This window comes from Amblyomma americanum, chromosome 6, assembly GCF_052857255.1.
Source record: "Amblyomma americanum isolate KBUSLIRL-KWMA chromosome 6, ASM5285725v1, whole genome shotgun sequence".
Lineage (NCBI taxonomy): Eukaryota > Metazoa > Arthropoda > Arachnida > Ixodida > Ixodidae > Amblyomma > Amblyomma americanum.
Window position 1 is genome coordinate 10070514 of NC_135502.1, and position 17090 is coordinate 10087603.

General features: G+C 43.8%; 1 protein-coding gene across 3 annotated transcripts in view; it reads right to left on the reverse strand.

Annotated features, from left to right (window-relative positions):
* Window positions 1–12710, reverse strand: part of LOC144136283 (arylsulfatase B-like) — a 38782-nt gene extending 26072 nt beyond the window's left edge. The window contains exons 1-4 of one of the 3 annotated variants that reach the window (XM_077668504.1): window positions 12431–12710; window positions 11688–11819; window positions 6998–7157; window positions 2994–3103 (exon numbers count right to left, since the gene is read on the reverse strand). In XM_077668504.1, coding sequence (XP_077524630.1) covers window positions 2994–3103; window positions 6998–7157; window positions 11688–11786 — 369 coding nt within the window. In that variant the 5' untranslated portion in view covers window positions 11787–11819; window positions 12431–12710. Of the gene's footprint in view, window positions 1–2993; window positions 3104–6997; window positions 7158–10396; window positions 10510–11687; window positions 11820–12366 lie in introns of those variants that run through there. The other 2 variants (XM_077668503.1, XM_077668505.1) reach the window with 2 other exon arrangements.
* Window positions 12711–17090: the final 4380 nt, after the last annotated feature.

The following is a 17090-nucleotide window of genomic DNA, read 5'->3' on the forward strand; positions in this document are numbered from 1 at the left end:
ATAATTAAAGGTGTATATGTCGTCGGTTCGAATCGTCGGTTCGCGGTACGATAAACAGTTGCTCATAATTCTGGTAAGAATGTAGTCGGGAAAACTGGCGCCACAATGAGTTCAGCAAGTGGGGGGTATATAAGATGATCCGAATGTATGTTATTGTCTGAAATTGCGACACTCGGCTTGCTGTTTGCGTCCTGCGGCCGCTTGATGACGTCACGCTATTTTTTTGCCATCGCTGGGATTTTCTGTACCATCTGCTAGTACACACACACTAACACACACAAGGCGCAGGATTGTCTCGTAATGGGGCTAGTAAGGCTTTAGACTCAAAAACAAGTGAAATGCAGCAGATATTGCTGAAAAAATATATAACTATTGCCACTAATGTGGTTTTCTCTCCGCTATACATATATCACAGTCTACTATATTGCACTTTGACTAGTAATGGAGGTTGCAACAAATTGTCCACGTCCATGAGGAATATTGTAATTGATTTTTTTTCCTTCAGCCTGAGGGCGTCCAATTCCAAAGGTAAACTATATCGGAATGTTGGGACGGTTGATCCAGGCAAATGGACGCAACAGGGAAACGATAAAGAAACTCTAAGCCTGCGCTTAGCAAACCATTAGGCTCATCAGAAGGATCGACAGTAAACGATCGTGAATGAAAGAAGCCAGCTTTGCAAGACTAGTCCAGGCCTTCGTCATAAGTAGGATCGCCTACGTGACCACCTATCTCAGCCTCAAGCTGTGCGAGAGGCAGAAGATCGAGGGTATCATTCGAAAATGTGTCATCCAAGCGTTGGGGCTACCAATAACTATCAGACTAATGATCTTAGGGTTTAACAATATGTTGGAAGCAATCATAGAAGCCTGCCTGGTATCGCAATACGCAAGAATCGCGAGCAACGCCACCAGAAAGCATGTTCTAACGAAGCTAGCAATCGGCTACGATGGACAGCAAGACGTCAAGGCCGACCTGCCGTGGGAGGTGCGGACCCGCCTTCCCCCACTACCGTGAAACATGCAGCCAGAGCAGCACAAAACGCGGGGAGAGAAGAGGGCTGAAGTTCTGGAGAAACGCTTCAAAAATTCACAGTACGTGGTCTATGTGGACGCCGCCGACTACGGGGACGACCGACTGAGGGATGGTCGTAGCCGTGGTGAACGCGGATAAGGAACTTATGGCTAGCGGATCGGCCACAACAGACAGGGCAGAAATGGCGGAAGAATCTTCAATAGCGCTTGTGATAGCGAGAACAATAGCCAAAATCATAATGCGCCACTCCAAGCCGGCCGTGAAGAACTACGCGAAAGGAAGGGTATCTTCTGAAGCACTAAGAATTTTAAAGGCCTGCCGAGACGACAGGCCGATGCAAATTATCTGAGCTCCCGCGCACGCCTCCCTAACTGGGAACAAGGCGGCTCACGAATTGGCTGCCGGTTTTACTTTCCAAGCCCGTGTGCTGCCAGACCCATTCACGGGACGCGACCGCTTAGCCAGCTGTAGTGAGATTACACAACAGTACACAATGGGACGAACCAAATACACACCTGCAGACCCCTCGTTAGACAAAGGTCGGGCAGCAACATGGCGTCTCCTGCAAACAAACTTATATCCGAACCCGGCGGTTGCTTGCAGCCGTTACTATCCGGGGCAGTAGACTGACAGACTGCCAAAAAGAGGGCTCATCTCAACCATATGAAATGAGGATTCCCACAGGTGCACCTGAAGGTCGTAATATTAGGACGGTAGGACGACGGGAGACCCTACTACTCCGCTCTGACCCACAGATTCAATTACGCATCGTCCGGCTGGCCGAAGACGCCGTCGGGATCCAAGGGCTCCCAGCCGTCGTCCAGGCAGGAGGGGGGGAGTTGTTGGACAATAAAGCTGTTCCATCCATCTTCACTGAAGCTGTCAGACCAGAGCCACATAGCGTATACCCCCGACAAAACTCATCAGGCAACAGTGTTTGCTTTTCTGGAATGGCTAGCGCAAAAGCCACAGACAACAGCCATGTAGTGGAGCATTCAAGACACCCTTTAAGCTGCAAACCTTGAAGACTACATGAGCACAGTTCTGGTAGGCTACCAGGTGTTCAAAATTATTCTGGAGCCCTCCACTACAGCTCCTCTTTCTCTCTTTCTTCTTTCACACCCATCTTCTTCGCTTCCCTCAAGGCGCGGTTGAGGTATCCACCGAGAAGTGAGACAGTTATTGTGCTATTTCCTTTTCTTAAAAAAAAAGAGAAAGAGCACGATAGAATTCAACATTTTCTATTACTGGAGGCGGGGCTCCGGAAACCGCGGGCGGCGTCATTGCTGCCTCGGCATGCACGGCGGCTACGACACGCGTCTGATATTTTCATTCCTTGTTCCCAGCTCTCCCCCCTTTCCTTTTAACTGCATGCGGGGGTGACTGTGACTGCTTTGGTGCCAGTTGAAAAGCCAGCGTTGCCTACAGCGTGATACAAGACACGAACGCTACGTAAGTGCCATTGTTTTCCACTCTCCCGGCCGACCTGAAATTACAAACATGGCGACCTTACAGCTGTATCGCTGTAAAAATGCTATTACTTGCCTGAATCAGAGCATTGGGATGATACGTGGCGAAGCCTACACCCAGAAAGATGAACTGAGCCAATGGACGGTCTAGACAAATGGTTCAGAATGTTACATTCTCACAAACTGGTTTCACTGGTTTGTGAGATTTAACGTCCCAAAGCGACCCAGGCTATGAAGAACGCCTGCAGTGGAGGACTGCGTATAATTTACACCGTCTGGGATTTTTCAATGTGCACTGACACCGCACAGTACACGGGCGTCTAGCGCTAATTTCGCCTCCATTGAAATGCGACCGCCACCGCCGGGATCGAAATCTCGTATTTCGGGTCAGGAGCCGAGCACATTAACCACTGACTGGATTATTCGCGGATGTTTTCATCCATCAAAATCACTGGCAGCGGGGCTTCAAGAAAAATCTGTGGTCTTTACCTTTCCTACAAGATGAGTTTCGTAGCCCAGGTCTTTGAGGTGTTCGGGCATTATCTTGTATTCTAGAGGAAGACCCGTCGGCTCCGCACCCAGCAGAGGAAATTCGATGCCTGCAATATATCGCAAGCAAGTGATCATAACAAACGACGAAGTTTGTCTTACTGTGAGCTAATAAAGGATCAATACTCTTCATTTTATTGCTCTGGCGTATATATATATATATATATATATATATATATATATATATATATATATATATATATATATATATATATATATATATATATATATATATATATATATATATATATATATACGTGTGGCTAACTTCTCGAGAAGAGTTTAGCAGCGCCGCAATAATTTTCGCAATCGCGAAAGCCGAACGCAGCATTTTTACGGAACAGTGCGAACATGAGCTGGATAGACAAGAGCAGGGACATCAACGCTAAACGGGCTTCTTTGTAATCCTTCCCCGTTTAAACTGCGCCAAAAGCCACAGAAAATGGTAGGTCCTGCCAGCTGTATACGCAGCCTCGTGCCCGCCCACTGCATAGGACAGCCTTGCATAAATTTGCCTATTTCATGCAGCTTCACACAGCGCTGAAGAAGACACGGAAGCAGCCTCAAGATGTCGGGAAATTCAACATACACAGAAATTCTTAGCAAGCGGAATTTTCAAAGAGAAATTGCTTTTATTTTTATTATTTTTTAACACTGCAACCCCACATTTTGAGGGTTTTAACAAGGTGGCAGAAGAACAATCTATAAAACAAAATAGAATGGCAAACCACAAATAAGTAGTTGCAGATTGAACCAAAATTAGCAACGACAGAAAACATCTGTATCAAAGAACATTCCCGAAGAAGGGAAGCAAATGATGTCAGTGATGAATAAATAACTTTAATGTCACTAAGGTTATTCCAGGCAGTTGCGGCATACTTGAGAAAAAGGATACATATAACAGTTATTGCACGTCTGAAATGTAGTTATTGTTAAGGCATACCTTTGCCCAGTAGCTTATCCGGTTGAGGAGATTATTTCGGAAAGGTCGGTTTTACAGTGGCCTTTAATTAATTGAAATAAGAACCTAAGTCAGCTGAGACGATTTCTTTGACTTACCTATTTATGGCACGTTAGCTCTTGTTAACAAGCCAGTAACTGATGCTCGCTTAAAGTTGTTATAAATAAATCTTACGCCATTTTTCTGTAATTTTTTGAACTTATCAATGTTAGTTTTTGCGTAGGGTTCTGAGATAATAGATGCATTATTGAAAGTAGGAAGAACAATTGATTTATAGGCAGGACGACGAATTGAAAGAGTAGAAAGCTTTAGAGCTCGCCTCAGAAAAAAAACAGCTTGACGTTTGCAGTATTAGCTGTACAGTATATGTGTTTCGTCCAGCTGATGTTACTGGTGATCCACAGTCCGAGATATCTAAGTTTCCATTCCAAAGAGATTTGTACCGTTAAAAGTGTAAACTGATTTCAAAGAATTTATTTTATGTGTGATTTTTATCAAAACGTTTTTTTTTTAGAGTTCAATGAGATTTGCCAATATTCGCACCAAGCGGTAATATCATGAAGAGCCCTATACAGCTGACATTCACTGACATTGACATTCACTGACATTCATTGTACAATGAATCTCATTAAAAAACACAGAATCATCAACATAAAGTTTCATTTTAGCAGGAACATCCTGGACAATGACTTATAAGTAGCAGGAAAAGGAGAAGACCAATTACCGAACCCAGGGGAAAGCCAGAATCTGCAGTCACATTGTCAGAACAGTTTTCGCTGATGGTCACGTACCGTTTCCTATCGGTAAGATACGCAGAGATACATTTTACTAACTTATCGCTTTGAAGTATATCGTGTAATTCGTAAATTAACTTTTTGTGCGAAATCTTACCAAATTATTTTCAAAAATTCTTGGATACTGCTTCTGTTTTCCTTTATTCATTAACGCAATTTTTTGACATATCTTAAAAGTCCACTATACCAATCAATATATTCGATGATCTTTCCTCGGCAGGCTTGCATTGTTTATTTCTATTAACGTTTCTGCTATCGTCATAAACGTCCCTCATCGGTTTTGTATGGAAGTCTTAATTACTCGATGCGAGAAAAACTTGAAAAGAAAAATTTTGCTACGGATAGGAATTCAGTATTTCTATAAGAGTACCTTTTAATATTCAGCAATAAGGTGTGATTTCGGGATAGTTGGTAATCCATTCTTGACAACTACGCGCTCAGAAAACAACGATGGCGAAGACGAGAAGACGCAGGGTAGCGCTTGTCTCTGTCTTCTCGTCTTCGTACTCGTCGTTTTCTGCGCGCTTTGTTGTCAAGAATATGCCACAGTTGCCTCGCGGCTGAAATCGATGCCCAAGAATCCTAGACTTGTGTCTGTTGAAGTGAAGCCTCCAGCTCAAGCGAGGGGCCTCCGCCATTGAGAAGCACCACTCACCAGTCATCTCCCCCCCTCCCCCTGCTCCTAGTTAGAAGGCTGCCCGCACACCTACCGCCAGCCTCGATCCCCTCCGCCCACCTTCACTCCCCAGAAAAATGCTTTAGCACAATTTTCGCCGCAGATGTCTGTTCGTAGCGTAAATTTTTTCGCCTTATTGTACGGAGTACCCCCACCATGAAAACAGCTGAAGCTATGTAGCTTGGATGGCTGAATTACACTAAACAGCTGCGTGGTATACTCACAACCGCTCGACGCTCACTCTAATTTCCTCCCTGCAGTTTCTCTCTCGCACTTCCTGTCCGTTAAGTTCACGCACTGACTCTTGACGCATGGCCCTTTTCCGGACTCGCTCAATAAAAGATACAAGCTTGGGGAGCGTTAACGCGTGGCTTCTTGCCTCCGTTCTTTGCCCTCAACCATTTCCTGCTGTGTCGCAGTCAGTGTTTTTAATAACGCGTTGAGTGGCACGTGGCCCAACCTAGCACTGTGTCTACGTACCCTTCTTAACTGAAGCGTGTTCGAACAAAGAACTAGGTGCGATTACCGTCCACCTGAAGGCAGTCATCATGCCGAAAAAGCGAGATGCGTCGCTTTTTGAAATTTTTGCATTCTAAGAACAATTCACGCTGCTTCGGGGCTCGAAGATCATCGCCGTACGAAGGCATCTGTGCTACCGAGTGAACTAGACTGACTACCAGATTGGCAACCCGAGTCTCAACCAACCGCCTGCTCGAAGCGGCAAACGTTTGGTTTTGGTTTATATCTAGGGAATACATTGTCTGGGAGAATTTCAGAGAGGTAAATTTACTATTGCTGAATAATATGAATGAAGCTCATATGTACATTTCATATATTTCGTCCAGGTCATGACAGAAAATATTTTTTTGATTTTGGTTACTGAACGCCCGCTTGGGCAAGAAGAATGCAGTTGACGAGGATTGGGCGATTTGGAGTAGATGCAAGTTCGAAAAATTCAACGAGAAACACGACGAAGAAGAAAAGGAGGAACACAGCGCTCATGCTGTTCCTAATTCATTTCTTCTTATTTCCTATTTCATTTCATTCCCACTTCATTTCTTATGTGATTATCGCCATGAGCACTACAAGTTTGAATCCCTTTGCTAACCAGCGAAAGTTTTCATTTTGCCTGGGCTTGCTGTTTTGCAGAATTAAACCGGTTTAATAAACCTGCCTGATCTCGCAGAGCACGTTCTTTTCCTCCGTGGTCATATTCGAGTGCTGCAGTTCTTCCTTTTAAAAGACTGCCGGATCAAAAGTTCCCAGACCAAATGGTCTGCATTTGAAAAGTACAGTCATGCACTTGCAGTCTCTATGAAGCCACCAATATATTAAGGCTTGAGGACGAGGCTCCTACACACCCCCCAGAATTTTTAGCTCCAGGAGTGTCCTAAATTCTCCACCACAAGACTCAAAAGCAGACGCTGTGACCTGGGAACATTTGGCGGACCCAATATTTTCTGCATTAACGCTCACACAAACCGCATAAGGCCGAGAATGGGCGGTAGCTGACCGTTGTGCGCGGGGTAGAGGCCAGTCATGAGGGCACCCCTCGAGGGCGAGCATAACGACTGAACGTAGTAATTGTTGAGCAGCACACCCGTGCTGGCCAGGGCGTCCAGGTTGGGAGTCGGTATCTGTGCCGACCCGTGAAAGCTCGTGTCAGCCCAGCCCTGCGAAATGCCAAATAGGTATGTTCCATTTTGTTTCTGCAGAGAAACAACTGCCAAGAATATCTACAGGCGCGGGCTTCCTACTTTGGAGGCGTTTATCAAAACTTTAGGATCGATTGAGTGACATGGGAAAATTTTGTGCAAAAAAATTGCAGCCGATTTCTGTACTTGGGCCAGATGCGAATATGTTCGGTAGCGGGGTGTTTTTCGCAATTTTTACATCATTACACATTGCTGCTCTAAGGTGTTGTCATGGTGTCTTCTTTATAAAAGGTCCAAGAGGCTAACCTGCCATCTAGGCCACTTGACCTTGTGACATTGAGAAGAAAGCACTATAAACCAGAGGGGGAGGAGGAGGAAAGGCAGGGAGGTTAACCAGACGAATAGCCGGTTTGCTACCCTGCGCGGGGGAAAGGGGTGAGGGGAGAAAAAGAAGGAGAAAAGACAGTTGCAGGAAATTAAAGTCACTATGAAAAGTCACAGCGTTCAGTAAAGTTACAGCCTATCGTGCAGGCCAGAAGTCCTCAAATAGAGGCGTAGTGCCGTGGAGGCCTTCACCGCCGACGACCGCCGCGGCGAGTGGCCGAGAACCTTCGTTTCTGTCAGTGGGCGCAGGTCTAGATGCTCCAGTGCTCGACAGAAACCAGAAGTTATTTACTCAAAAATTAGGCTGGTGCACGCTTAAAAACATTGCAAGGGTTTACTGACGTTTCGTCGTCTGAAGACTGGTCTCCAGTCGAGGCGTCAGTAAACCCTCATGTTTTTAAGTGTGTATGTATGGCGGAAGCCAACAGTAATCGAAACTAAGGAGCATAGGGGATGCTTGCTTTTAAATATGTGATGTTCTTCAATGGCAGAATAATAGGGTAATTATTTAAATGCAATTTATTAGAAAGCAGAAGAAAAACCACATGCCGCAGGTGAGAGTCGAACCCGCGACCTTGGATCGCAGGCTTGTAAGCCCATTGTAAGTAATATCCTTATCAATGTTTACAACTTTGTAAACCCGGTTACCGTCAACTCTGTGGCCAAAAAATTTCGGTGATCGAATTAATAGTTAATTAATTATAGCCAAAAATGTGCAAAAAGTGGCCGTGGCTAGGGCAAAAGTGGCGACAAATTTGAAACGCCGGAAATGTAGCAACACGTGACCGCCAAATTTGAATGTTTGGAACGAAGCGTGGTGGGAATTAGGTGAATTGCACGAATTCTCAGGTAAATTTGGGCAATAGAGCCAAAAAGGAGTTAATAGAGGTAAAGAGGAGCAAATAGCGGCGACAAGTGCCGAGGAGGCGTCAGTGCTTTAGCATTGCTCCAATGCGGGTTACCACAGTGATCTCAAATTTTCTCACAAATTTCATTCCCGAATCGGAGATTTTGTTGTGATAAATATTAACCTGACTGCTTTTCTTTGAACTGCTTCAACTTTGGTTATATTTTTATTAGTGTAAAGGAACCGAGAGACGTTAGATTATTCAAGAATTGATGTAACCGAAGCGCTGTAACTGCAGTAATAAAGTTTAAGTAGGGGCTAATCACAGGCATCGTCTAATAGAATCTTTAGAGCAGGTGAAGTATTCCCGTCTACGTAAGCGTTCCATCTTAGGTCACGTGTTATTAGTAGGTCGCAATATTTATGTTCAGTGACTGAAGCGAGTGGTATGTAATAACTAGTGTGCAGAAAGTGCGATTTATGTTTCCTCCTTGCTACTGTCATAGAAGCAGATTAAGTAGAGTTGAGTGTCACCTCCCACTCGGCGCGCTATTTTGTTCTAGTTATAACCGCATTATTAAGTTTTTCGTTACCATCTAGTGTTCATTTACAGATAACGATGCATTCGTTTGGTACTGCTATATGTCAAAGTAAAGATTAGCCACTAAATCGTTGATGAAAATTCGGAAGAGGATAACGGCCAGTGCACATCCCTGGGATATACCAGGTGCAAAAAGAACTATATGGGAAGCTTGATGATTGTTTTCTAGAAGCTGCGTTCAGTGTTGTAATTCCTAATCCAGTTAACTATAAATCATGACTTTGTGTCGTTTCTACCTTACTAATTAGATTATTAATTGTAACTAGATTAAATACCTTCAAAAATTTAATAGCATCCCAAAATGCCGCACCTATATTGAGAGTCCTTTTAATAAATGCAGGAAATAATTATGAATAACAAAACTGGAGGGGACACTTAAGCTTGCATTAACGGTATGACGCGATAGCGTAGTGGGTTTATTCCTATATATGCAGATGGTCATTCTATACTTTACATTCATAGATCCCAGGGAGTCCTATACCACTCATGGCGCAGTGGTGCCGCTGTCAAAATGTACTCAAGTATCTTAGATACTCAGCTGTTCTTGAAGATTGGTCAAATGTTAGTGCTATATCAGCTCTGCTTCGTGACTTGTGTATTGGAATAATTCTTGTTTTTCCCATCTTACAGGGGAGGCTCATGTTTTTAGTGGTTTATTAAACATTATAATTAAATATTTAGCCGCCAATACGGCGTATTTCTGACGATAGAGTTTGCAATCTTATTTTTGTCCTGGTTACACTGTTTGTCCAGATTTAATAGTAGATTGAGTAACCAGCTCCCATTTACAGTTAACAGTTTAATGTGCTTCATTGTGCGAGGGCTTAAGTTAGGAAGTTTGCCTTTATCGCTAGTAAAAACAGCCCGAAAATCATGATCCAATGAATTGGCGAACTCGAGGCTGGGTTATCTCTATGCCCTTTGGTGTAGAGATACCTCCAAAATATTGTTTGTGACATCCTTATAATGTTATTTAGCGGATTAGTAAAATTAGCAAAGTAGGATTGTCTACCAGCATTTAATGGACATTTGATGCTTTGTATGGCAATAACAAGGTGGTTTGTTGTGGTCGCGCAAGATTTTAAGTTGAAAGATTTTTGAGCAGATAATATTTGCTTTATTGTGTATGACGTGACGGATAATCTAAGTGATAAGTATTTTTATTTCTTCTTTCCATGTGGTGGGAATTTAAGAGCGCAATACGATTCAATTAGTTTAAAGTTTTCGCCTAATTTGATGCCACTATAAACTCCTCATGCAAGTTCTTTGAATGCGTTAGACTCAAACAAAAGACGGCCTATACTGCTAGCATCGTCAGCCTTAGTGAAATAAAGGTTATAGTTTGTGGTCGCAGGGAACAAAATGTGCTGCTGGTGGGAACGCTAGATGAGATCAGTTATAAGGGGCAAAACATGCAAATAGTACCCATAATGGGCTGACGAAAACCTTGGAAGAACAGAGTGTGCTGTTGTTTTAGTAGGTGCTTTGAGAAATTGATCACAATGTTCTTTTAGAGCGCAGCTGTTAAGCGCCCGTCCGTGGGTAGAGCTGCGTCGCCGCTGTCAGTGCAAACCTAGGCAAACCATAAATAAATAAATCAAAATAAACATTGCGCTGGGATCTGAACCCGCGGTGCAGTGAACAGATCAGCTTCGATGGTCACTGCATGAGAGCGCTAGGCTGTCCCTGCAGCCGATAACGCCTGGTGTTAAACTGCAACACGCTCTCGCGTTGTGCACTGCACATCGTCTTCTTCTGCTATTCAACTAATACTGCTAACCGAATATATGCACATTTTCGCTCACTGTGCATTGCACATGGTCGTCTTCAACTTATACCGCTATCTAAATAATATAGTCAATAAGTTTATTTTCCTGGTTCAACTGGAGGTTTCCTGGCTAAACGCTGCATGGCAGCTTGACTGGGTCCAGGAAACCCCTACAAGAAGTCGCACACGAGCGGTGCAGGAAATTTTCAAAACCAGTCACACACACGTACAGTAGCAGATTAAATGGAGAAAACACTCGACACATATATATATATATACACTGACTCGAATAATGTTAAAAAAATTAGAACACTGAAATGGTCATACATATGTAGAAAAAAATGCATTAACACTCAAGCAAACGTTCAACAATCAACAAGGGGAGACATAGAAAGACATTTGAACAAAATATTTCCACTGCACAGCTTTTGTATATCCCGCGGTATGTTGATATGTGTTTAAAACACCGGGGAGATTATAAGACAACATTTGTCATTTATAATCAGTGCGCAAACAAGGTATGCTCCTTGAGTTAGTACTTCTTGTATGCATGTTATCACAACGCAGGTCCAAAGATGTTAAGGAAAAGTAAAAATTGACAATTGATGCCGTGGATCATCGCCAGACGTGCCAATGACCCAGAAAAGCAAAAAAAAAAACGAGCCTACAGAGCCTGAGCCACCGACAAAGCTGAGCTCAAATTTCGCATTAGGAAGAATCGTAATCGTCCTGTGAGCGCAGTTCGCAGTGTGTTGCTTGGAGGGGACTTTCAAAAGCCGCACACTTAAGGAGATTAAAAGTTGATGAATAATTATGGGAAGTACAAGATTTTTTTTTCTCAATATAACCGTCGTGTGTGCTTTGAACTGACAAAGCTACGTCGACGATCCGTTTTCTTTTTTTTTTTCTAGATATAGTCAACAAGTAGGGGGCATGTAATCGACTCACCAGATCGTCCGCCAGCACAAATACAATGTGCGGTGGGCTTTTCTTCTTTGCAGCACCGGTAACGCATACCACCGAGATGAAAAGCAGCCACAAAAACATCGCCGGCAGCCGAGCGCAACCAGTGAGCGCGTTCTTGAAGCCAAAAGACAAATAAAGAAAACTATTCATTGCCACGGAAGCGACAAGAGTTTCGCAACATCCTCTTCCAGTGCGAATCTTGTTTCCACCTCACGTGTCGCGCGTGCATTTGGAAACAAGCAGACAAGGTGCGTGCAACGAATCTCCCAAGCGCAATTTTATTTTAGAGAAATAAACTGCGCGAAACCCAGCCCATAAAGTCGTGTTCTGCTAAAACATTGGGAAAACTTGGAAAATTACAGGAATTTTCTCAATGGTCGAGTCTTTAGCGCTAAATTTATTCTGTCTGTGCCCACCGTTCGGTCCCTCCGAGGGTTAACGAAGTTAATCATCTGGAAAGCTGCTTCCTAATTAGCTTGTACTATCATTGGTAACTACCTTGCACCTATGTACGAGCCCTCGCTAACGTCATATTACTTTTACAGGTGAGGATCATTGCGAATTTTGTCACTAACTGACGCGCCTTCAAGATTCCACAACTGCACACAATATGGGTGAAACTGTGCTTAAGTATTCCAGCGCAGAGAACTTTTCCACGTACCTTTTCAACGCGCATCGACTTAGCTGCGGTTAGCCGCAAAGTCTATAGAATTAAGAGTACGCACCTGGCAACCAATTACTGCGTACGGCAACACTGGCGTGTACAGCGCAGTTATTGTTCAAGGCTATATATGAGGTACGAATTCACCGGAATAGGCACTCAAACATCCTCAGCACAGGAAGCACAAAACGGAAATCAGAGCTTCGCATCCACATCGACGTGCGATTTTCCGCCGTCCCCGCCTCGCAGTGGAATTGAAGCATACAGGACACAGGGTACGCTGACGGCCGACATGCGCTCACCAAGCTCGTGTTGTCGACGGCGGCCTGGTGCAGCGCACATGCGATTTATCAACCATCGAGAGAAGTGCAGCGAACGGTGGAGAACGCGTGTCACAGGTGTCGGCAATGTTGGCGGGTTTCCGGGACATGCCACGAACGACACGCCCATTCAATGCTTCGGCAATGCCGCCGACAGGAATATTTCTTCTTTCTTTTTTCTTTTTTTATTTTTTTATTTGTTGCTTAGACGTTTGCCTAAGAAGGGGCTGAGGCTAAAGGCACAATGTTGCCTGACAGGGCCTCAGCCCCCTACTACATGACAAACAAACATACAAATTACAAATTATAACAGTCCGGCGGGCCGGTAAAAAAAAGTAGGCCAGATGTAAGCGTTATACAGAGGAAAATACATACGAAAAAAAAAAGACAGAAGCGCGTGACAAAAAATTTGCATAATAAATGTACGATGAGTATATAAATAAGAAACAAGGACCAAGACATACATGAAACACTACATCAAATAACAAAGTTCTACTTAAGGCTTGTTCTAGCCTACTGAAAAACAAGACATTATGTACATATAAACACAAAAAAGAGTACAGAGAGGCGAACACAGAATCAGTAAAAAAAAAAGAAAAAATAGACCACAACTTGCTCGCATAAGAAATTTTAGCGATTGCTATAGGTGACATCGCTGCAGAGAAGAGCTCCCTTACATTCGTTTTTGAAAGTGGAGAAGGGTTTACTGTAATTAATATTTATATCTCTTCTATTGAGAATTCTGATAACTTGAAAAGAAAGTGCTTGACGACCATAATTTGTCCTTATCCTCGGCATCTCTATTTTCGGGTCTCTGATAGCGTACAAGTTTATTCTGTCTGTGGATGTGACATACAAGCGATTTTTATGTATCCATCGTAGCAACTTAAAGTAGTATACCTTGTCTGCCCTCAGCATATTGTACTTTAAAAAAAGTGGATGCGTTCTTAGTTCCCTATTTTCGCCATGATAATTTTCGCATATGCGTAACACTTTCTTCTGTAAAGTAATTAATTTTTTGTAATTAGTTTCAGTTGTCGTACCCCATAACGAGCGAGGTTAAATGTCCGAAGGCGCGTGCAATGCTAATGCTGGCCGTGACGAGTACTTAGGTGAAGAGCGCGTAGGTGCAACGGAACAAGGTCTGCAGCACGGCCTGAAGCTCCGTGCAAGCTAGAGCACCGGATACAATAGGCACCGGATACACAGATGTTTTCGCAGGTAATAGGAACTGACCTACGCCAGGCATCGCGTTCATCCCACTGTTCACAAATGCAGGCTTTTTTTTAGCATCCTCTGCAAGGTGGAATTGCCATGCACAAGTGTGTTTGGTTTGGTTGTCCATCATCAGACTGTCAGATTTTTTTATTTGAGCATGCCATTGGCTCGCCCTTTTGCTTTCAGGATAGGGGAATGAATACACGCCTGTAAGCCTCTTTTACTTAAACTGCTCACCACTTGATTTGAATTCCATTGCATTTCACACCATTCTTTCTCTTATATTTCTTTTGTTCGTTTCGTTATTTACTCTCGTGAGTCATTATTACCAACAACGATGCACTACAACAATCATTATTTTGACGCACATATTTTCGACGTCGGTACTGGTCTCCTGTAAACACGCTGGTATGTCCTAAATGATACCTCTTGCTCTTTTCCTTTAGTAGTTGCTATAGTGAAATTCCTCTTCCTAATATCTGAGGACAACTTCTGTCAAAGCTTCGCTGGAACGTGCATGGGAACTTGAATGCAAGGAGGCAGAAATAATGTCACATAGGGGTGGAAGAATTTTTGAACAGTGAATCAAATATCCTTCTCTTCGATTCGCTGAATGAATCGATGTTAAGAATTATTCGAAACTATATATATTCGAATTCGTTATGCAGGTCTCGAAAAGTTTTCGACTAACTGAGACGAGGTTCAGACAGAGCGCGCCGTAATTTTTTGCAGCCACTCTTCCAAAAACAGGACCCCCTCGACGCCACACAGCGTGCTACAGCAGTCTTTCTCTGCAGGAAGGATAGTTCAGCGCATCCGTGTGGTCCATTCATGTGGCGGCATTCTTAATGCTCGTACCCTTGAAGATTGGGTGACGCAGCAGGGTTCAGCCGGGCTTGCAAACACTGCCTTCATGCCCGATATTGAGACCAAAGTTCAAACTTCCTCTCCTCTCATTGGCCGAAGCTTGGTGCTAGTTCGCTGGCCACCGTCATCAGTAGCAAAAGGCAATATTTCTATGCGTGGGACATGACGGTCATAGATTGACATACTGATATCGTGTTGCACATCTCCTGGTGGAAGGAGACTACTGTTGCGTCTTGGGACTTTCCAGCTTTAATTTTGGGAGTTAGAGCGCCACCGCTAGCACTACGCTGTTTCGCATGATTTTTCCTTTTGTACGAATATTCACGAAAGTAGCGAATAATCACGCACTTATTCGATTCGGTATTTTGACCATCCGATTCGTATTCGATTCTATTTTTGGCTACACTATTCGTATTCGAATCGGTAACAAATCTACATGCTCGCATTTGATTCGGTTCCGGAAAAGTACTATTCGGGCATACCTGCTGTCAAGGCTTAGAAATTTTATGCCGCAATATATTTGACAATCTCAGTTATTAACTTTCTTCTGGTCTGAGCTATACTGAACTTCGTGTGGAGCATCGTAACATTCACGAATAATAGTCGCTTTGGAAACGCACTCTTCTGTAGACGCGCGTCTCTCAGAGCACGTCCATATTCAAGAAGCTTTCAGAACTGTTTATAGCAGAAATATATTTCAACATTGCACATAACTTCACTAAGGTGACATGAATTGACTTAGAACCCTCTTTTGTGTAATGAACTATAAACGTCCAAAATAATTTATGCGCCAGAATTAAACTAACCGCCACGTATACATAACAGACATACTGGTGATCATTTCACAGGGATTTCATACCGGAATTTCATACCGAAATTTCATTCGGGAATTCCATTCGGGGATTTCATTCCGGGATCCCATACCGAGCCCTTGCGCTCTGCAGACGAACGTCATAGCCACTAAGCCGAAGCAACGAGCGCAATGCCGAGGAAATATGCGAATGATTTGTTGACGGGATAGGCACGAATACTATGACCGTCATATTGTGCATGTCCATCTGCTGCAAGGATTCGCAGGTGTGGTTCACGCTGGCGAGGTTGGCCACAATCATAAATGTGTGCCTGTCGCGTGTTCTTAACTACCCAGAGGTGTGTGTGTGTGTAAATGTCAAGTAACCATTTTGTCTCTGTCGCTCACGGCGATCTAAGTGAGCTGAGGTGCGTCATCTACAAGCAACAGCTTCTCTTTTCAAACACTGCACTACTTTATGGGACCCGAGGTAGCTGAGAAGACCGATTGAGAAAGCGCTTGTTACCCCAACGAAATCATACACGTGCCAAAGGGCAGAGAACTGCAGTCACAGGCGCCAGCTGGCCGGAAGCTTGATTCATTTTCCATTGTGGTCGCCTTCCGTTTGACAGGACAAAAGGTGAACTCCTGGGTTAATAGAGCGTCGGAGTAGATATTAGATTTTTTTTAGGCATCAACACGGTTAATAAAGCGTCGACATTAGGCACGTTTATTTTGGCGCATGAAATACAAACAGAGAAATTGAGGCTAAATGTTGCTGGCCCCCTTGCTGGGTTGAAAATTACAGCGCAATACAACAAATGTATGTGAGATGGACGGGAGACACGCGAGCACCTGTGCGTTTCCTGTTATTCTCAGTCCGTGCATAGTGTTGTGCTGAATTTTAGAATCACTTCGCACCAACTCGCCAAAGCAGTCGTATTGATTAACCTTACTAGGGGTTTAGCAAAACGTTGAGTTGGACGAGTTGGGGACGATGCAGACTGGTAAAACAGCGCAAAACCTCTTGAATAAAGCCCTAGTTGTGAGTCAGCGCTTGTCCCGTGTGTTCTTTTCTCCTGATTTATTGTTTTTTGTGCTGTTTTACTAGCGTTAATCTGTACCAACTGGCCTGTTCAACATTTCTTTAAGCCACATTTCTTGTGCAAGGGGCTCTGTTTGCTCTGGAATCCTGGGGTGTTCTCTCCGCTCATCGCCATTTGTGTCTGGTAAGCCAGGAAAGCACCTTGGTTTTCTGGGCTCTTTCCTACGACAGGAAACGTGTGGGCCGTTTGTACCGTGAGTGGTGTGCCACGTCTGATCAACTCAGCGAGTTCCTCTGAAACATCATTTGTCCTCTACTACAGACGGCAATAGAGTGATTCCAAGAAGGCAAATTTTTGACTTTTGCTCATCAACACATCCAGGCACACAGTAGTAATGTAGTCAAGCTAAGTCCCAAGCACGCCTTCAAGCCCACGCTAGACGCAGCCTAGAAACTTGTGTCAAGGTCAGTCGCAAGAAAAGCG